The 22275-nt window shown below is 39.9% G+C and overlaps 1 protein-coding gene across 9 annotated transcripts in view; it reads right to left on the bottom strand.

The window, feature by feature from the left end:
- Positions 1–410: 410 nt before the first annotated feature.
- The window catches only part of Lrrc7 (leucine rich repeat containing 7), a 453319-nt gene continuing 431454 nt past the window's right edge, over positions 411–22275 (bottom strand). For 7 of the 9 annotated variants that reach the window (XM_032897087.1, XM_032897091.1, XM_032897093.1 and 4 more), the window contains 2 exons: positions 13322–13396; positions 411–1081 (listed from right to left, as the gene is read on the bottom strand). In XM_032897087.1, coding sequence (XP_032752978.1) covers positions 974–1081; positions 13322–13396 — 183 coding nt within the window. In that variant the 3' untranslated portion in view covers positions 411–973. The remainder of the gene's footprint in view (positions 1082–13321; positions 13397–22275) is intronic. The other 2 variants (XM_032897090.1, XM_032897094.1) reach the window with 2 other exon arrangements.

Genomic DNA, 22275 nt, shown 5'->3' with positions numbered 1-22275 from the left:
CAAAATTCATTTAAAATGAGTTAAAAGTGTAGCAAATTAAATAAATCGGCACACAGAGAAGTTCCACATTTACAGTAAAGGGATCACAGGGGCCACAGTTTATAGTAAACATAACCCCGAGAAAACAGAACATTAAAGCATTAAGCCTTCCCCGCCACCCATCACTAACTGCTTGTGGATTTGGTGAAGAGGCCAGTCCGCAGTAACCTGTGGTCTGTCTCTGAAGTCTGCTCGTGTCCTCTTAGTTAGCTAAAGGCCTTGAACAGATTTACCTTCTCCGGTTTTTACTCAGGTCCCAGAGATTAATGGATAATTATGAATCATTCCATTCTACCGTGGGAATTTAGCAAATGGCTGTGGAACCAAATATAAATCCTTTATACTTTATGTACAGTTGCTTCCATAAGGCGTAATCATGTAATTTTTTTTATTGAAAAAGATTCAATATAGTAAAGTCTTATTTTTAAGATATATTTTCTTTCTCGATCCAAGATGTTTACGAAAATATCGTTTTTCTATATTCTTTTTTTTTGTATATATGCCAACATATACCTTGTGCTAGAAATACTTTATGGGGTTACAACTCTTTATATACAATTTTTTTTGAGGCAGTATCTCTGATGGAGAGCATAACTTGTAAAGAGCTTGTGTGTGCTTCCGTGCTCCGAAATGATAGGAAATCCACTTTGAGAAGACAACTTATTTGATTTAAAAAACAAAAACAAAAACAAAAACAGAAACAAAACCGCACCAATGCACAGCCAGAGGCTGCCGCTGGAACTGATACAGAACCGCGCAAACGCCGTGATTATAAGTAACATTTTCCAGGGTGGTCAAGGCTAACGTACAATATTATACACCTGGCACTGATGTTTGCCATTGGTCCAGCAACTGGCAAAATTTGTTTCTATGTATAAATTTATTTTTCAACATTATCTCTGGCCTGACATATCTTCACTATTTATAAAAACATTTAGACAGTGAGCTCACGTTGAATAACTAGGTCTACTGTGTTCTGGAAGCTCTTCAGTAGTAAAACAGCTTTTTCGTGTTCCATGTGCACAAAACTGTGTCCATTTGCCTGAAAACACAGGAATAAAACAGGTCAGTCCATGCAAACCGTTTATCCCCTCTGCACCATTGTTGTTACAGGACTCCAAGGAGCACAGCAACAAGATTCTTAAGATTCAGAGTGAAATGGCTTTGACAAGTATTTATCACACACCCAGTATTTCTTTGTTTGTGTGTGATCATAGTGTCCTACTGAGTAGGATCCGTCAGGTGGACTTACGACACAGCAGTTCAGTTTTACTGTGTTGTTCTTTATTTTGTCATTGGGGTTTTGCTGTGCTAGAGATAGAACTCAGGTCCTGGTACATTCTGAGTAAGCACTCTGCAAGAGAGCCATGCCCCAGCCTCGTCTGTACACGTACCTAGTTGAGGCAGCACTTAGTTGACATTATTACTGGCACCAACTCACCAGTATATCTTTAAATTATTATTTTTATTTTCATGTATGTATATGTGTCTTTGTGAATGCTGGTCATATATATGTGGGAGCCTGTGGAGACCAGAAGAGGGCATTGGACCCCTGGAAATGGTGTTACAGGTGGTTATGGGCTGCTTGGCATGGGTGCCAGGAACCAAACTCAGGTCCTTTGTAAGAGAAGCGTGGCTTTTACCCACTGAGCTGTCTCTCTAGCTCCACGTTAGATATTTTAATCATGTCAAATGTAAGTGAACACCTATGGCACTATTTAATCTTATTTTGACCTACTAAAAATAGTTGATTTATATATTCTTTAAATTAAAACGATCTATTACTAAATGCTACTAGTGTTTCCAATATCTGCACTTTTTTTAAATTAAACACAGTTCAGTGAATCCATGTCTTAGAAATAAAGCAGCAGCATTAGTCACAGAGAAAGCCTGCAATACTCTAGCTAAGGGTCATCAAGCAAGTCATCAAAATTCATTTAAAGTGTAATTAGCCTGTTGGAATTTCAGAGCCCAGCTGGGTACTCCTGTCACAAAATGTACATTTTTCTCTCTAATGAGTGTTTATGTTCCTTGTTTTTGTTTTTTTTTTTTTAATATTGAACAGCAAATCGTACTACTTGAATTATTTTCATTCTTAATTTAGGAAGAGGTATGTCCATATGCCTCTGAAGGATTAAGACTAAATTAAAACACAAAATTATTGAAATTTGGGATAAGTTTCTGTCACCCAATAACTGACAGTTACATAAACTATTTTCTTGAAGGATGAGATTGATTGATTGGATTTGGAGTCAGTTAATTGGACTGCTTCACAATGTATAGGTACTAGAGCTGGTTCTCTCTCTCTCTCTCTCTCTCTCTCTCTCTCTCTCTCTCTCTCTCCTGTGTGTGTGTGTGTGTGTGTGTGTGTGTGTGCATGCTGAGTACATGCATGAATGTATGTGTGCGTGTGTGTATGTGCATGTATATAAAATATGTGTGTGTATTTACATGTGTGTGTATGTTTTGTGTGTATGCATGTGCGTATGCCCACATACGTGCACATGTGTATACCTGAATGTGTATGTGTGTATGTTGAGGCCCAGAAGATGATATCAAGTGTCTTCCTCAATAGCCCTCCACCTTATCCAAGATGTGGTAGCTCATTGAACCTAATGCACATCAATTCAGCTAGACCAGTGGCTATCAAACCTTACAGATCCTCTTGTTTCTGTTCCCCAGTGTAGGATTATAGGTGCGTAATGATATACTCAACTTTTTATATGGGTGTCGAGGATCACAATTCAGGTTTGTGAGCTTGCACAACCAACCCTCTGACTGTTGACTCAGCTCTCTACTCCAACTTCTCCAATTTTCAGTGCACTCAAACTTAATCTGGGGTCACTTACTCTTTTTTTTTTTTATGTTTTTCATATTTTAATTAACCATTCAATTGCAAGTTAAAATGTTTTTCACTGTCTTTTTTATCTCTTCCAAAGTTCAAATAGCATTGTACTTCAGCAGTACTACACACTTTTATAAGTTAGATAAAACTTGTTGCACACATAATTTTATCCCTAGTTAGTTAAAATTGGATAGTGATGTGATAAGGAAGGTTCAGAAATGCTGCATGTAAAGCCATGGCATGTCTATCAATAAGGAACACCCTGGGGAACAGGAAGGGTATTTGTGTGCCTAGAGCTACAAATTTCCTTTGAATTATCCAGTTATGTATTTTTTTTATAGCATTCAATTAATGAAAATGCTGACTGGTTGGCATGAGTTATTTCTGTGGCAGGAGCTAGTAGCTGAATAGAATTGGGGGAATGCAAATTAAACTTTCTGATTTAAAAGAACAACAACAACACCTTCTTGCTCTAAGTTGTAATAAAAAAATAAAACAAAACAATAACAACGAAACAACAATAACAACAACAACAACAATAAAAACACGATGACGTTCCAGGGAATAAAACACAGCATGAGGAAGTTTTTCCTATTCTCATTCTAGTTTGGTCATTGGGAAAATAGCAAACCCTCAAGAAGATGAGTATTCTACTGCAGTAGGAGGGATGTACTTACTGCTTTCAACTTGCCCCAAGGGTAAATGTTAGTTGTAAAATGACAGTTTAATAATGGAACATCTCAAGTTTAATAATCCGTTTGCCAGTGCCCATATTCTATCCACAGCCTTAACCTAGAATTGCAAAGAACCGATAACCCGCTGAGAATTGTCCAACGTTTTTATATTTTACAGTGTCAGGTTGAAGGACTTCTGGATTTGGAGACCATAAATCACCCGAGATAATGGAACTGGGGGGAATCATGGGGAGTAAACAGACGCTACTGGGGAGGGCTTCAGATAAGGAAGTACTAGGTGGTCCTGAGGAGGTAGACAGAGACAAGATAGACAGATGGACAATAAGTAGAGATTGATAGCTGGGCAGATGGATAGAGGGATAGTTAGACAGAGGCATAAGTACACTACTGGAGATTACCCCTGGCAAACAGGAATTCACCCACAGTAGTTAGCATTGTAGTTTGGTATAGTTTGACTTTGGCACAATTTTTCTGGATGTTGTAAGGTATAACTCTTCTTTTAAGTTTATTACATGTTATTTCATTTATTTACTTTGTTTCTTTGAGACCGTGTCTAGCTGTGTAGCCCAGGATAGTTTTGAACTCACGTTTCACCTGCACATGGGTGTGTGCTATTATTCCCAGCTATAAGAATAACCTTTAAAATAATAATTAAAATAGTAATTGAGACATTCATTTAAAATTTTCATTCTAATTTTTTATTACATTTTTATTTGCTTTATTATTTTTTTTGTGTATGTGAATCCATGTGGCTGCATACGTGTCACGGCAAATGTGTGAACGTAAGAGGAAAACTTCTGGCAGTTTTCTCTTCCCATCTTGTGAGTCCTGGGATCAAGCTCAGGTCATCAGGCATAGCAGCAAGCATCTTTACATGTAAAGCCATTTTACTGGCCCTGAGCATTTTCTTGGTGTACAACGTGCTGAAATGCCTGCTTCCACATGAGACAATGGCAGAGGAGAATGGAGCAGCTGGTTGAGTGCTGTCAGAAGTAAAATAACTCTGTCCCAGAGAACTGTACTCTCACCCTCAGGACAGAAGAACCCAAAATAATTTACACTATTTCTGTGACCACAAGCATCGGATACCTGCTTTCATCTTGGGTAGTTCAGACAGTGACTCAAAGAGTCACTGAATTTGTAATTTTTATGATAAAATAAAGACAAAAAACCCCCCCTAGAGTACAATTAGCAAGGTTGTGGTTGCTTTGTATGTGTGAGTCCGAGAGGCTGAGGAGAGGAAAGCTGTTTTAATGGTGGTGTCAATGGCAGAACACAAATTTAGTGGTGTTTTGAGAGATAAATACATAGGAAGCATTACGTGTATGACATTTAAACATGTCCACAATATAAGGGCAAACAATAATATGAGGCAATACTAAATCAAGGAACATTTGAAATGTCACAAGTGGTCGCATGTGTATCTCTGTGTGTATTTGTTTTATATAAACATTATTAGGTGCACATAAAATGTGTGCAATTTTGAGGAAATCGCAAGTTAATAAAAAACAAGAGACAAATGAGATGCTTATTAAGTTCTGGCGAAGTTAATGGGGAAACAATTGTGTCAGTGATATTCAGAAGATGTTATGCCCTGGGAATATATAATTAATAGACTTCTAGCAGAAGCTGATTTGAAAGTATGGAAGACCATTCCAGTGTAATCTTCACCCGCTTCCAAAAGACACTCGGTCGAATTTAAACCTGATGTGAACATCTCCTGTGCTGCTAAATGGTTTTAGTTTCCTCTCGTCGTGATTTAGACATGAAAACAGCAAGAGCTAATAAAAGTAATATTTGCAGTTCAATCCCAAATTGAAGGTATGGCTCATTAATCCACTGTAAAGCACATGGACTTTTCATTCCCCTTTTCTTTTTTCTCTCAGTCTTGTTTTTGACTTACTTCTAATAAAAACCTTTGTTAAATGTATGAGTTACAGATATTTGCCTATAGAAACTTCTCAGAGTAAAGGAATTCTGTTATATATTCTTACTCCAAGCCTTAATAATGGTACTGACGAAGGAAAGCCCCACAGGGTGAGGACAGTGGATCCCTTCACACATTAAAAGGGAAGTCAGGTTAGAAATTTGATACGTGCTTTTGGTTAATTTAAACACACCACGAGGGGAAAACACTTAAGGGGCCAGGGCACATATATTCGTATACCAGTATCTTGAAAGTTCGAATGCTCTCAACTCTTGAGATAAAGATTAAAAAGCACAACCAGCTGTCAAGCTCCACCTGTGAAGGCAATCCTTTCCGGGGCCCAACTCTGATAGCCAGACATGCTGGGAAGCAGTCCATCCCAGATAATTACTGTGCTTCAGTAATTAACTTCCTAGAACTAATTCCCATTCCAGAATCGCCTTGCTTCTTTGTTCTGTCTTTTCTGTTACTTTATTCTTTCTTTTCTTTTCCTTCCTTCTTTCCATCCTTCCTTTCTGTTTTGAGACAGAGTGAAGCTAGGCCAGGCTGGCCTGGAACTCGATTCAACTCCCTGTTTCTATCTACGTAGGGCTGGTATTACAGAAATGGTCCATGTCTGGCCCAATTTTAGAATCTTCTTTTGATAGAGTATTCTCGTTAAATATACTGCTACACTTAGCATCGAATGCGCTATATATCAATATCACGTTGACTCGGACTGAACACACCATATGATCAATACCGTGCTGACTCCAACCAAATACACTATCAAGTTAATGCCATGCTGACTCTGACTAAACACAGTATATAATCAATACTGTGCTGTCTCGGACAAATCACTAAATAATTTTCTACCACAAATCTCAACTATGAACCTTCATTTCTGGAACCGTCCTTTGTTAGAGAACCTGACACTGTAGTGGCTTTTACTGGGATTAAAAATTCACAGAATAAAACAGAAAAAGATTTTCTCTTCTGACTCAAGCATATACTCAGGTCTGAAGACTGCTACCTGCTCTGCCTTTAGAGAGGCTTCCTTCCTGACATGCATACCAAATCTTTAACAAATGAATGTTCGAATTACTAGGAGGCTTCTCAAGATGATGGGTTCTGTTTTAGATTTGCCATGTCATTTGAAAGTTGACCATTTAATCGGGGATTCTTTGTGGCTGGGCTGGTTTTTTGTTTCATTGCTAATGTCAGAGTTAAATCTGGGAGTGGAGCTGAGCGTTGGAGTCCTGGTCTAGCCTGAGAGGTCATAGGTTTCATTTCCAACAACAAATAATGACAAACTGGTGTCTATTTGCATCATTATTATTTTTTTATGGTGATGAGATCTGTCACAAAGACTGGGTAAAAACAGTACTTCTGAGCTCTGCCCCTAGACGCAGTGTCAAATGCTTGATATTAACTCTGTCTTTCACCACTTTGTGCTGTGCATGCAGGGCACTACTGGCTTGTACAAAAGCAGGAACTTAGGTATATTTCCTATCATATTATTTTTTATGTTGTTTGGCTCAACGCTTTTTTTTTTTTTTTACATAATGAGTCCATATTCCAAATAAGGAAATAATCAATCAACCCTGCTCAATGGAAAGGCATGCCAACAGCAGGTACTTGCAGCACTGTGTGATTTAAATGACACCGTGTAGGTGCTTAATTAACATTGTTTTCACATCAGTTAAACTAGAGAGCAGAGGCAGAAAGAACCCACTGAGCCTGACTCGTTGTTTTGTAAACACATTCAGGTAAACTCTGCCACAAAAAAACCGTGTGCGTTTGAAACAACTTAGGTACTTTCTAATTAAACTGTCTTTAAAGAGTATTTTATTTTCCAAAGCGTTCCGTGAGTATCCACAACAATGTTGCTTCTTTCAGGAAGGATGGGGTCCCCTTTAGGGTTTCTGATGCCTGTGGTTTTTCAGTCGCCAACTAGGATTAAACTGTTACATAGTTCCTTGACTTTTGGTTCTTTAAGGGCACAGAACTTCACTTGAACTTCAAAGGTATTTCCCACTTTCTGATTTTTGTACTTTGGGTGGAGGAGGGAGATACTTTTTAACGATTCAGAAACATGAAGGGGCTCTACCCGCTTCTTCATGACTCAGGCTAATGATTGCGAACCTGCTGCTTGGGGAGACAATGATGGGCTTTTGGTATAGGTAGGTCCCTTCTAAAAGAAACAGTTGCCGAAGTATGTTGCATGGAAGTGAGGGGGACTACCCGCTGGGAAGCTTTGTAAAGCTCTTAGGCTCTTAAGAAGCTTTGTACAAAATTCTGAAACAGGAAGGGCTTAAGGTGGCTTTGCAACTTGCTTGACGGAAGAACTCATTTACTAAACAAAAGAACCATCGCTAAGCTACTGGCTTACACTGTCTGACGGCTGTATGCTGAGCCTTTTGAAAACTGCTTCTTCTGCCTTTTAAGGCAAAAATTGCACGTTCTCCCGGCACAGGTAAACTGGGACTATTTGCTCCTGGCGATCTGCTTGGGCCTAGAGGCTTTCCTCTGGGTGTTCTAGAAGGTTAGGTAAGAGACTACCAGTATGAAACAAGTTTTGATGGACATGAGACTCAGTGTGGGGCCTTTGCTGTGTTAGCTATGGGTTCTCAGAATCGGTTTTTTGTTTTGTTTTGTTTTTAATTTATGAAAACTGGAGGTTTCTGAAAAAAATCTTAACATAAGATGATTCCGTTAGCTAATCACACCTATGGGTCATTAAGGAGCCACAGAATCTCATTCTGACAAGGACAATCTGCCTCTGCAGTGGCTGTCAGCACCATGGATCTGTATAGCCAGATCTAGCCACCCACAGACATTCTGCCAGACCTCTGCAGAATCCATGGTTACTCTGCCACTCTCTGCTCTGAAGCGACACGCTACTATGTCCCAGCTGGTTCTGCTAGCTTCCGTGTTTGAGCCCTTCAAGTCCATATGGAATGGTACAGGGCTTTAAGGGTCTCTCCCTGGATTCTCTTCAGTTCTCCTTTCAGGTTCCCCATAACCACTCTGGTGTAAGCTCCTACCCCGCTCTTGTCTTTTTTCTCAGGTGCTCTTCTTCCTACATTCCCTCTGCCCCTGCTCACTCTTCTCCCCTGTGTGAAGCTGGGATGAACTCTGTCAGAGGGTAGAAGATCCTTTTCTTTATACATCTTGAGGTCTCCAAGACCTTTAGTGCCCCCACCATGCTTGTCACTGGTTCAGTGTTGTAACACAAGGAGATGACTCAGTGGTTAAGAGCATTCGTTACTCGTGTAGAGGACCTGGGTTCAGTTCCCACTCAGTGGCTCACAGACCCTCTGTAACTCCAGTTCCAGGGGGATCTGATGCCCTCTTCCGAGCAGGCATGCACATGGTACACAGACATACATGTAGGTAAAACACTCATACATATAAAATAAAGAAATAAACCAAAATTTTAGCAAAAAAGGAGAGAAATACATGGTTTATATAATTTCCACCTTAACTATTTTATTTTGATCTCTTAGAAATATAGTCTTGGACCAGGAGATTGAGGCTGGCCTGGTTTACATAGAGAGTTCCAGGTTAGCCAAGGGGCTACATAATAACTCCCCCAAAAGAAGTAGAGATAGAAGAGGAAGAGGAAGAGGAAGAAGTGAAGGAGGAGGAAGAGGAGTGGGAGGAAGAGAAGGAAGGAGGAGGGGAAGGGAGGAAGGAAGAAGGAAGGAAGGAAGGGAGGAAGGAAGGAAGGAAGGAAAGAAGGAAGGAAGAAAAGAAGGAAGGAAGGAAGAAAAGAAGGAAAGAAGGAAGGTAGGAAGGAAGGAGAGAAAAGAAATATATAGCCTTGGACCAGGAGTACATATTACTAATTCCATGCCCCTTGGAATAATTATAAGATACGAGAAATGGCATTATCTTCAATAGGGCAACACATTGATATGCCACATGTTGAAATAAATGTCAGGCCTGGTAACTGGTAAAATATAGATATTATTGGTGAATTCTCTATAAGTTATGTACTTTATCTTTTGCTGCCCAAGATAGGGCAATAAATGAGGTGGGGGTGGGGCAGAGCAAAGCATAAGCATTCAGGTTTTAGGCTGTAACTGTGAATTCTATTGCACACTAGCAAGTATAATTTCCTCCAATTTATTCATCTTTTCAACAAAGTAACTTCAGTGAATGGCTAGCTCTGTGCTCAGCTGCATTTGGAATTGCAGTGCGTGTAATGAATTTGGTTGAAATTTTTTCAAGTGGAAAGAACATTAGAAAGAAGAAAGAACATAGATATTAAAATAACAAAACTGCCATTTGGATGGTTAACGATCAGCAAATATGCGGGGTTCCATCTAATGTGTGCGTGTCTTCCTAATGGTTTGTGTAATTTCAGTTCTTTACTCTCCCTTCTTCTGTATTCCCGGTAAGGCTACAAAGTGTCAGCCTTTTGATCACAGAGCTCCTTCTGTGATGTTTTAAACAGAATAGGGCTGAATTGTTTGAATACATCTGTCCTTTGTCATGTATCTATGCAGGGGAAACAAATGGTAAAATACAGAAAAATCAGGCGAATGTGTTTACATGCTCACCAACCCTTCAGACACACAATGTAATTCAACTTTATGTTTGCCATTTCACAGGAGTAGAAGGGAGTGTTGGGTAGAGTCATGCAGAGCTGGGAGGTGGCTCAGTTGTTAAAGTGCCTGGAACATCAGCTTAGGAACCTGTGTCTGGATCTCAGGCAACCATGTAGAAGCCAGGCTAACGTGAATCTGTGCCCCAGTTCTGGTGAAGAAGGGTAAAGACTCCTGGGGCTCACTGGCTATCCAGTCCAGCCAGCCGGTGAGCTCAGGTTCACTGAGAGATTTCATCTCAAGGACTTGGGTGAGAGTGGTGTAGAAAGATGCTTGATGATGCTCTTAGGCAGTTTGCTTATGGCCCACGTGTATACACACATACATATGCTATGCATATAATACATATGGGCCACACATACATTATACACACATTAAACACACACATTACTAACATATTTGTCACACACATACATATAGGTTACATACATGTTACCCACGTACATGTCACACATATATACACATGCATTACATACTCATGCACACACATAAAATAGAGTCACAGAAAAGGAGAGAAAGAACAGACCTGATTCATTCTGGTTTGGGAGGTGGGGAGTGGCATCTTTTTGCTATTTTTTTGTGTGTCTCTTTTGTTCTATGCTGTCAAACCTTCCTTTTACTTAGATTTCTTAGGATTTTCATTGACACTAAGCTTTGTTAAGTATATTTGTCCAAAGTACAATGCTGATCTTGTGATTGATAACTAAGCCAATTACGAACATTCTTAAGGATGCAAATGTGTTAAAACAGATCAAGAATACAGCTTACTTTCTCACTTAAGTCACTGAAAGCTACCAAAGAATTAGTCTCATTTTTTTCTAGATAATGCAATTGACCACTTTCGAGTTTTAATTACTTTCAGAAAGACTGGAACAACAGCAATGTATTTTATTAAGGTCCACGCATCTTCCTTCTTTTTCTGACAGTGGACTGTGAAATGAATTCTAAGGTCATTTGTGGGGAGGAGAGGTTTGAGCCGTGCTCTTGCTTTTTTACTCACTGACTTATAATTCTACCTCTTGCTCTAGGATCCCATTCTGTATCTTTGGCAGCCAGTGTGAAAAATCTCAGGATTCCAATGGCACACCCTCCTGCCCCATGTGCAACCTTGCCAGAATTTCACAGGAAAGAACACTTGCTTATCCTATCGGGAGACGAGTGTCTTAGTTTCCATTTTTCCTTTTTGATTACGATAGAAGACTGACCTCTTTTCTAACTCTGGCATGGGTGGACCGAGCTTACCACTTGTTTGAAGCTAAAGACTGAATCTACCCAGACTGCCCTTCTGCTAGGTCAGAGATCTGACACTGATTGGCTTCATTTTTCTCAAATTCTGAGATTCTTTTGGCATTCAGTGAGGGAAGGGGAGCAAGAGAGCAAGTGAGAGACTGAGTTAAGGGACAGGGAGGAAAAAGGGAGGAAAGAGCGAGGAGGGAGAGAGAGAACATTTGTAAACCAAGTGTTAGAAAGTTGTACTGTTAGCATTGTGGGTCATCTTTTACAATTCAAAGATTTATCTAATTAAAATTTTGATCTGGCAGAAACTTGGGATATTAATATAAACTACATTTTATGTTCAGCAAATCTGAGCTCTGTCATTATGATGCAAACTGCCTAAAGTCAACATGCTAGCAACATCTTTAAAAAACAGATTTTTTTTTTCATAATGAAGTGGTCAAGAAAAATCTCAGCGATTTTATGCCCATTTTGTTTCTCTGTCCTGACTCAAGGTCTTCTCTTTAATAATCTGCCTGTGGAGATGGCTTATCCCAGACAGTGCTCTGTTGACATTGGTACGGCTCAAATCAGCCCATGGCCTTTTCAAGCATCTACCACTTTAGAAACTTGAGCAACTTACAATATTTTTCCTAATTAGTTTATTCACACTTGTGAGGATAAATTACTACAGAAATCTTGTTCTTTCTCTCTATATTGGGCTCCCTTGGACTTCCTTCTTTTGAGACTTCTGTGAGTGTTCTGTAGATAGAAGGCAAGAAGGCACTCAGGGCTGAGTGAAGAAATTCTCTGCATCATTGCATCATTTTGACTGCTACTACAGAGCTGATGTTGACCTTTTTTTTCCCAGATGCCATGTCCGAGACAAGTGTTAGCAATTTCATGTAATTCCGTCATTTATATGGGGGAACTTCTGATAAGTCATTTAACCTTGAGTATAATATGGGTGCTCCTTAAGGGGTTTTTGTGTAGTGTAGGAAATAATTAAACATCTCTTCCATGGGAGTTAAGTTTGGGGAGAAGGAAAAAGAAGTCAAATGGTTAAGGTTGTGGGAAGAGCGTGTTTCACTGTTTAATACTGTGGCTCTTTTCTGATGATATGTATAGCTTTAAGTTTGAGGAAATACTTTCTCCACCTGACATTTAAAAAGCTTAACTTGTATTCTGGACAGGACAGCCGGCAGACACAGCCATGTGTAACAGCCTTCCAATGGGAACAAGCTGACCCATGGCACGACTCACCCTCTTCCTCAGGTAAAGTCACACAGGTGCCTACCAAGGTGACTGCACTCACTTTTAGTTTATGACCTTACAGTTCACGTGTTCACGTGTGTACAGATTTTTGTCTTATCATGTGATCCCTTTCAACCCAACAAGAATATGCAGGGTGCTGCCATGTACTGGGATTGTGTTCAGTGAAAGGCAGACACTGAGGCAGATTGTCCTTGTGGGTAAGACATTTTCTAGAAGAACTATTAAGTCCATAGACAGCAAACAGCATAGCAGGGCTCTGAGGAGAGATCAGGCTCACATGGCAGAGTGAGGAACTTTTCTTATACATTTTAGAAGAAGAGACAGTTTCTATGGGAGGTGACTTAAGGGGAGTCCATAGGATAGGCTTGTAGTTAAGCCGTCTCTGACTCCTGGTGGTCAGGGGGTCTGGCATGGGAGAGTCTGATAGCCTGGGGCCCATATTTAGATTCAGCTCTGGGGATGGGAAGGGCAAGGGTCTGGAGTAAATTGCTTTGATTCTAGGAATCAAATGGCTTTGCATCAGGAATCGTCATTGTTTAAGTAAAGTGGAAGAGCTTTACAAAACATCATGGCCCTGGCTGACACTCAGGATGCAGTTTACAGCAGCTGGCAGTGACACGTGAGGACACAAGAAGAACCGATTGTCGGTGTTCAGTTCAAGTTCCCTAACCCAACAGCACCATGAATACTTGTTTTGACCTGAAATCGGCATGCCAGCCTCTGTTCACCTCACCTGAAGGATTTTATCCCCGGGCTGTAGAAGGTTGGATGCTGGTCCGTCAGGCTGAACCCTAGTAACAAAGATACCCTATAAGTCAGAAGTGACAGAGTTAGGAGCTTATCACCAACAAGCAGGTGCACTTAAACACATTTCCACTCATATAGAAAACAGCGAAAAACAGTTTTAGATAGTCACAGTTCATACAAGTAAGCTTTACAAGGATTCGTGTATTTAAAGTAGAACACTGCTCAACAGAGTCAAGTCCGAGAAAAACCACATGTGATAGAAAGATTACCTTGTCTTCATTAAGTACAATGGCAGTTTATGTACAAACCTCACAGCCTTCTATAGAAATGTCTTTTTGTATTAATTCTGAATTTGACAGAACTACTGGTGCAGGCTGTAATCTTAGTACTTAGGAGACTGAGACAGGAGGATTGATGTGAACTTAAAAAATTTTTTTGCTTTGTTTTTATTTTTGAGATGGGGTTTCTCGTGGAGCCCTGGCCGTCCTGGAACTCACTCTGTAGATGAGGCTGGCCTTGAACTCAGAGATCGGTTGCCTGGCTGGATTGTTGTGAATTTGAGGCAAGTAGGGATACATAATGAGTTCCGGGCCAGCCAGGGAGATACAGTATAAGACCCTGTCTCAACAGTGAGCAATCAACTAACAAAATAATAATAGACTAACCAAACCAACTCAAACAACCAATCAATCAAACAATCCAACAATAAAAACAGCATTGCTAAACTTAGTTGTAAAATGGAAGATTTTGATGAGAAAGAGAAATGAGTCGTTTGAAAATCAAGACAGGAGAGTGAGATGCAGTGCTGGCTTCTTTAACCACTGGGGGCATCTGCACTGTGTCGACAGACACAGACTCCACAGTCATTTATTCCCTCGTCGGCCTGGCAGATTGCGTGTACATCCGCCCAGAGGACTGCTACTGACGACAGTCAGCTCTCTTTGGAAGCCTCCTTCTTCCCTCCTGTGCTGTGACAGGCAGCATGACAGCACTGTCCTAAACAAGCTATCTACCAGTGACTGCCACTCAGCTGATCTTGATCACCCCCTCTTCAGCTCACCAGTTCACCAAGCAGAGACAGTTTAATAAGGCTTGCATAAATCCAAACCATAGGGGGCTAAATTACACAGTCACATCCGCAGTCCTGGAGACCTCACAGTGCAGAGCCTGGCTGCTTAGAGAACACGAAGGTGACATCGGTGGCATGCTTAATTTCAGCCGTAGCATCGTGATTGCAGGATTCGATCACTGTGGACTTGCCCTGAAGCTGACTTTTATGGTGGCCTGAACTGTCTAAAGCCATTATTTCCTTTTTTTCTAAAGTTTTGTTATTTATTTCCAGTCAATAAATTTCATAAGCAAAGACGCTTCCATTTCTGTAACTCTCTCCTCTCTCTCTCTCTGTTCTTTCTCAGCACATGGCCATACTAGTGAAGCCAGAGAGCAGTGAGGGTCCCTTGTGATCCCAGTCTTGTTATTTGTGTGCTGTTCGCCATAGACTGCCTCAGAGTCTAGTGCCAAGATGTTCACTGTTGTGTATAATGTAAAGGATACTACTCTGGGGAAAATTTTAACTAAGTCCAAGCTCATCTGAATCTCTAAGACAGGGATCGATTAGACATAAAAATCGTCACATCTTTCAACAGCTTACTTCGTTCTGAATCTTGGAAGAATATTTTGATATTGGACACAGAATTTAGGGAGAATCATCAGATTTTTATGTATTAAAATGTAGATGAGTAACCTTCTTTCTGGTAAAAAAAAGTTTCTTTTAGGTTTCTTGGACAACAGGAAGCCACCTGGTTGATACTTTAGCAACTCGTATCTGTGCTGAGAGGACATGTGACAGAGTGTGAAATGAGCTGCAGGCTATCAAGAAATAAACTAGAAAGCACACTAGTATCCCACTCTCTAAAGTTACAGCCAAAACATCTCACTCCAGAAGGTACCCTCTCCCGTGCACACCTCTTTCACATTGAACAATAGGTATTTGACCTTTTACTGCAGCGATAACACATCCCTGTAGATTTAGTGACTTAGAACACCACCAGGTTTATCATCTCATGATGCTGGAGTCCTGGCCCTGCTGTCATGGTGCCAAAGCAAAGACTCTGGTAGAGCTGTGTGCTTTGAATGGTCCTGCTATGGAGAACTCACTTTTCCATCCTTTCTAGAACAGCTTCTAGGGATATGCATTCCTGGATGATGGCCTCCTCTTTGTTTGAAAGATAGCATGGACCATCTTCTGTGACCATTTCTCCTTCCCACCAGAGCCAGGGGAGATTCCCCACCTCCAAGGATCCATCTGGATAATCTAGGGTAATCTCAAGGTTCTTAGCCTTCACGTGTCCCCATTTACCGTGTAACAGGCTATAATCATGGGTTCTGGAAATTAGCATGTAGGTATGTTTGTGGAATCATATTTTCTATCTGGTACACTGTGGCCATAGCCAATACTTTTCTGGAGTTAGTCTTCTGTGTGTAACATTTACAAACTTGCAAGTATATTTTTAGTTACATAATGTTTCTTCATTAATGGAAGGTATATAAAATGGCAAATAAAAGAGAGCTGTCTTAGGTGGACAGATGCCTATAGAATAGCTGGACAGTAGACAATCCCATAGATGATTGGTAACCAATGCTATAATTTTTGAAAGTCCTGAGGTTGGGCTACATCTGAACATCTTATATCCAGCAAAGCCCACACTGAGAGTGTTCCTAGGTTCACTGGCTAGCAGTTATCCCTCTCAGTAAGTCTATTAAAGGCCAACATTTGTCATTCTTATTTGAATCTGTCAGGCGAAGGGATTATTAGCTTCTCTTACATTGGAAAGGAGTTCTGGAAAGTCCTTTCTGCCTCATCTGTGGACTCTTTGTGGTAGTTCATGGTGAAAATGGCTCTAATCGCTGGCCACTGGCCATACAGAACCCAGGTTCCATCTAGAGAGCTTTCCAGCCGTTATTAATGACTTCTGGATGCTCTTCCCATGGTTGTTCCAACAAAGCATTATCAGCTTTCCATATGGCTGACAGAATCTGATCTAGTTTATGGAATTTCTGTTTGTTTAATGTCTCTCACTTCATGTTTACCTCTGTGGTTCTTTAGTGACTCAAACATATGGTTTAACTAGGTAACTTTCCTAGATGCTCTGTCTCATAGCAGAGCAGCATCATGGCTGCTATAAAGTTTTTTTTTTTCTGAAGACTGAATCCTTGGTCTCTGTAGATACTAACATTGGGGTGTATATGGCACTGACTTAGATCTCACAGAATCATGCACCAGAGACCACTATAGATTTGTAACATTGCTAATCCAGATAGGGTTAGCTGGCTGCTTCATGTGATATGACCTGTTTTGATTGTGTGTGTGTGTGTGTGTGTGTGTGTGTGTGTGTGTGTGTGTGTGTATCTACATGTAGGATGTGTAAGTATTCTCAGAGGTCAGGAGCATCAGATCTTTTTGGAGCTAGAGTTACAAGTGACTGTGAGCTACCTGATTTGGATGCTAGGAAATGAACTTGTAAAAGCAGTATGTGGTGCTAATCACTAATTCATCTCTCCAACCCTTATATTTCTTCTGCTTTGTATTAAAATTTGTCTCTTTGTAAGTTATATATGACTCTTCAAGAAGCATCCACAATGAACAGGCTTATGAAGGCATTTGCTTTTGCAAAATTGCGAGTTGAGATTTCTCCGTGTTGAGATCTGACCTCTTCTGCTTATCTAGCCTCGGCACTTCTGAATACAGACTGAGGACTCAGCAAGTTAAGCTTGCAAAGCCAGCACTTCACACTCTAACTTTAGCAGAGATCAGAACTTTATATGGTTTTTTTAATGATGAAGGTGAGTGATTGTGACAGTCTCAGCTATTGTCAACGTAGACACAAAAATAGAACTACTCTTAAGGGACCTGCAACCACAGTGCATAAAATATATTTCTTTAAAAATTCCCCAAAGTGTTACCTCTAGTCACTGCTTGGGAAATGGTTTCTAGGAAGGACATATCTCAAGTAATTGTATATGTTACAATTCATAACACATCACATACTTTACAATACAGTGTTTCATGTACTCCTGTAAGCATGAAAGTTCAAAGAGGGTTTCCAGAGGGAAAATGACTCATTAAAATAGCAAACAGAATTGGATGTGAGATAGTGTTTCAGGGGATACTGTCTTCTCTCCAGAGAGTGTTAAGTATTGATTTCTTTCAGAAAGCAGGTGCTTGATTTACTTATGTTGGGACTTCTAGAGGCCAAGTTGGGTTACTCTACAGTATAGCCCCTGTAAGGGCTAGAATGGATATATCAACAATAAAGACATCAGCAAGCTATAATGATGAGCTCTCTTAAAGTTTAATTGCTATGTTCCAGGACTTAGGCTTTGAAGAATCTTCTGCCTTAGTAACGGAAGAATCGAGGCAAGAAAAATCTGTTCCATGGACATTAGAAACTAAGAAAAGAAGAAGCCAAGAAGGACGGAATGGGGGGAAAATGAAAGAGAAAGAAGGAAAGTCACTTGAAGCTGAATATAGTATTTCCATGCTATGCCAGAACCTCAAACAGCAAAGCTTAAAATCCGTAAGAGCTCATGATGACTCAGCAGGTGATAATGTCTGCCACCAAGTCCGACAACCTGAGTTTGATCCCTAGACTCACATGGTGGAAGGAGAGAACCCGCTCTTGAAAATTGTTCTCTGACCTCTACATGTATGTCACTGTACACATGCATGTGCAGGTACACACACACACACACACACACACACACACAAATGTAATAATAATAAAAGGTTGTGATGATTAATCTTTGGTGTAAAGCTGACTAGATTGAGAATCATCTAGGAGACACACCCCTGGGCTGTCTGTGAGGATGTTTCCAGAGAGGTTTACCAGAGGAAGGAAGACTGTAAATGTGGCTTGCACCATTCCATGTACAAGGGTCAGTTCCAGAGTGAAGGAAGGAAGCTAGCTGAGTGTCAACAGCCATTTCTCCTTGCTTCCTGACTGAAGATGCAATGTGATCATTAGTCCCACGCTCCCTCTGTAACACCCCCCACCACACTAGAGGGGACCCTCAAACTGAGCAAGAATCAATCCTTCTGGAAGGTGCTCTTTATCAGTGTCACATCAATGAGAGAAACAACTATTATAAAACTTATCAGAAGAGAGAATTCCTTTAGAGACCTAGAAAACATGTGAAAGAGATTGTTTATTCTAGAGGAAGAGCTATATGGCTTGGCCTTCAGAGTTCTAGTCTCCTTTGTCATTCTAAAACATTTTTAGTGCAAAAATAAGCAAAAATACAGGTTTTCTGATTTAAAAGCACCCTTAAGCAGTTTATTCCATTTTTCTCAGAAGCTGCTTTCAGAAACAACAGACTGATTACTACAATATTCTTTAGCCTGTTGGAAAATTGGAATGTAAGCGCTAAAGCTGTGTTTGGTTTTGGCTGTTGTATGAGTATGTCTTTAATTTTAGCAATTGCTCCAGGAATCAGATTGCAATTTCACAGATAATCAGCTGAGAGGAACAAAGGGATACTTTCAATGCTGTTTATTTCTTGGTGAAATTTTTGACCTGAAAACAGTTTCCTTTGGTATTTTCTTGAAGTCAATGTTCGTCTCCTTACTGTCTGGCCCAGATTTCTGGCTTTCTAGGGAGATGGGGGTAATGGGTAACTTCTACTTGCATTATTTTTTAGTCTTACACGGTTGGCAATGGTGGAAATGGACTGCTTAGCATTGCATAGGTTACTGTTTCTGTCTAAGTCTCCAATGGTTCCAGAAACTATTAAAAAAAAAAACCAGGAGGTAATGAGAGGTGATTGTGGATTCTTCTCTAAGCTTTTCCTAAAATAGTGGTGGCATGTAGGCTTCACCTATCACCCCTGCAGGCTCCCTCAAAGCCCTGTCACTCTGCTATTTTGGGACACTACTCATCATTTCAAAATCGTGAGCAATGAATTTAGTTAAACTCTTTTTTTTTCACTTACGTTAAGAGGTGGTAAGAAAATGTTTCTCACAAGCTATATAAAAAATCAAGCCATGATTCTTGTAGGTTTAATGTTGTTTTTGTTTAATAACTTATGCATTGTTGTGTAGAGATATTTCTTAGAGGTGATGCTGAAATCAAGAGAGCAAAATATTTGTGGACAATAGTCCCAGGTAGACTGCACCTAAGAATCCCTGGTGCTTCTGGGTGAAAAGGCTCTCAAACAGAGCTGTACAATATGATATTCTCCTTTCACTTTTAACCTTTATATTTCTGTATTGTTTGAACTTTTTTTTTTTTTGAGGCAGGGTCTGCTATACCCACAGTGAGATTCAAACCTACTCGAGAGTAGTTGAGTTGAGGATGACTTTGAACTTCTGACCCTCCTACCTCTATTTCCCAAGTGTTAAGATTCCACATATGCATCACCATACCAGATTTAGGCCATGATGGAAATAGAGCACAGGACATGCATGCTAGGCAAATGCTCTGTCAACTGAATCACACTTCCAGCTCCAGACCCTCTATTATATGAAATTTTATAATGATAATAATTTCACTTACTACATGTACCTTTTTCTTTCTGAAAGGTATAAGTCAAAGAAGAAAGAACTCTCTGAGAATTAGAATTTGTTTGAAGGACTGTCAATCGAGTCAGACATCTGTCCTGGTACTGATAAGCCAACGGGCAAACCTCACACCCAACAGAACCCACAGAAGCTCTCCAGAAAAAGTGGTTCTTGGGTCTGTAGGTCCCACTGAATACATTCAGTTATGAATCGGAGGTGCCGAACCCTACCTGCTGGCCCAGTATGATTTATACAGATTTGTGTATCTTTCACACCATAAGGGGATCATTTCCCAAGTGTGATGGTCTGAGCGAGAAATGTCTCCCAGAGGTTCATGCGTTTTAACTCTGGTCCCTGGCTAGTGGTCCTGTTCGAGAAGGTTGTGAATCCTTAGTTCCTAAAGTTTAGGAGGTAGAGCCATGCTGGGGAAGGTGATTGGGGTGGGCATCTTTGAGATGTTGTAGCCTGTTCCTACTTCTTGTTCATTCTGTACCTATGTGCAATGTGACCACCTGGCTTCCCTTTGTATTATCTGCCCTGCCATGATGGACCCTCCTAGAATTTTAAGTCAAAATAAGTCATTCATTCCCAAAGCTTATTGTATTTCAGCAGTGAGAAGGGTAACCAACTCACCAAATTTAGGAAACTGACCTAATTAGTCATTCTCAGTCAATTAGAGGATTTTCATAAGCAAAGAAGCAAATTAAACATTCACTATTTAGTTCAGCATCAAAAGGAGTTGCTTATTAATGTCATCAGTGGTGAAAGGTCAGTGACAAGACTCCAGCCTGTGAGGATGGGTTTAATTGAAATTCCAAGTAAAGGGAACATATTTTATATTAGTCATTAGAAGCATGTACATGCATGTGCATCACATTGTGAAGATGACTGCATGTATAAGTATAATTTGCTACTCTCTATTTTTTGCTGTGTTTAACTTTGGATTTATCTTGAAATTTTATATACACAATTTGCACATAATATATTTGAAATAAAAGTAACTGTGCTGGTTATCTTTTGAGTATATTTCTAGAACTTTATGTTGAACTGATGTCAATCTTTTTAGGAAAAAAAATGGTTATAGGTGATGCCCTAAGATATTTATTTCTTTTCTGTTTTCAACTCTGTTGTGTTTTTACATTTATTAATTTCCTTAGTGTGTATAACTCTGGATTGACAGAAGCCATTTAGGAATGGCTGTGGCAAGCAAATGAGTTTCCTGGAGATGGCCAACTGTTTTGCATGGCTGTGATGGGTGAACTCTGGACAGGCACAGCCCCAGAGACTACATTCCTGGATTGCTTCTTGCTGCTGATATGACACTATTACATTGCTTAATGATCTGGGCATCAGCCCACCCTATTGGGCAGATTTCCCGAAGATCAACATGAAGATGAACTTTCATGAGTTAATACTGTTTAGATGAATTAATGACTTTATGGAATTCCTGTTTTGACTCAAATAATTTTAGAAAGAAAGTTTAAGGAGATGGTTTTAGCTGTTTTGCAAGAAAGATGAAATACAGTTGGAATTAAAAAATAGAATGTGCTCCTTCCTCATAAAATAGCAAGTAAAGACTACATAAAGAATGCAATGGGGTTGGGGATTTAGCTCAGTGATAGAGCGCTTGCCTAGGAAGCGCAAGGCCCTGGGTTCGGTCCCCAGCTCCGAAAAAAAAGAACCAAAAAAAAAAAAAAAAAATGCAATGCACTCTCATAAATTACCCTAGAAGAGAAAAAGGTTTGGGACAGATTTGTGATCAAGGAAAAATATTCATTCTAGGTCAGATTCAAGGATGAAGCCACAGGTGTGCACTATGATAAAGCAAGGCCATGTGAAACTGTTGCTTTGAACTTATAATGAGCTGACAGAATGAAACACTGCTTTGAACTTACTATCAACATCCTTCTGTAACTCCCCTTTTGTGTAACATTTTATCTATGAGGTAATTTCATTAAAAAACTTTTGTCTAAGAACGTTTAAAAAGGCTGAGAGAAGAAATAAAGTGTGGCTTTTGGGGATCTGCTCCATCCACCAAATGTCTATATGTATATATGTCTGACTGTCTATATGTATGTACATACATATGTATATAGGTATATGTATATTTATATAAGTATACATGTATACTTGTGAAATTGATGAAATAGGTGGTTGGGCTGAGAGAGGGAGAGGGAGAGGAAAAGAGAGAGAGAGAGAGATTGAGAGAGAGAGAGAGAGAGAGAGAGAGAGAGAGAGAGAGAGAGAGAGACTTATTCTTTTAGGACTAGAAGGCAGGGTAGGAAGGGTTTCAGATTTGATGATAGCCCTGAGATTGTATGATGTTTATTTTAAGTTCATGACTGTTTTACATTTTCCAACATTCTTCCCAGGGTTTGGAATTT

The sequence above is a fragment of the Rattus rattus genome, chromosome 3 (genome assembly GCF_011064425.1).
Source record: "Rattus rattus isolate New Zealand chromosome 3, Rrattus_CSIRO_v1, whole genome shotgun sequence".
In the NCBI taxonomy this organism is placed as follows: Eukaryota; Metazoa; Chordata; class Mammalia; order Rodentia; family Muridae; genus Rattus; species Rattus rattus.
Note: the sequence above shows the minus strand (reverse complement) of the source record. Positions and strands in the feature narration are given on the sequence as shown.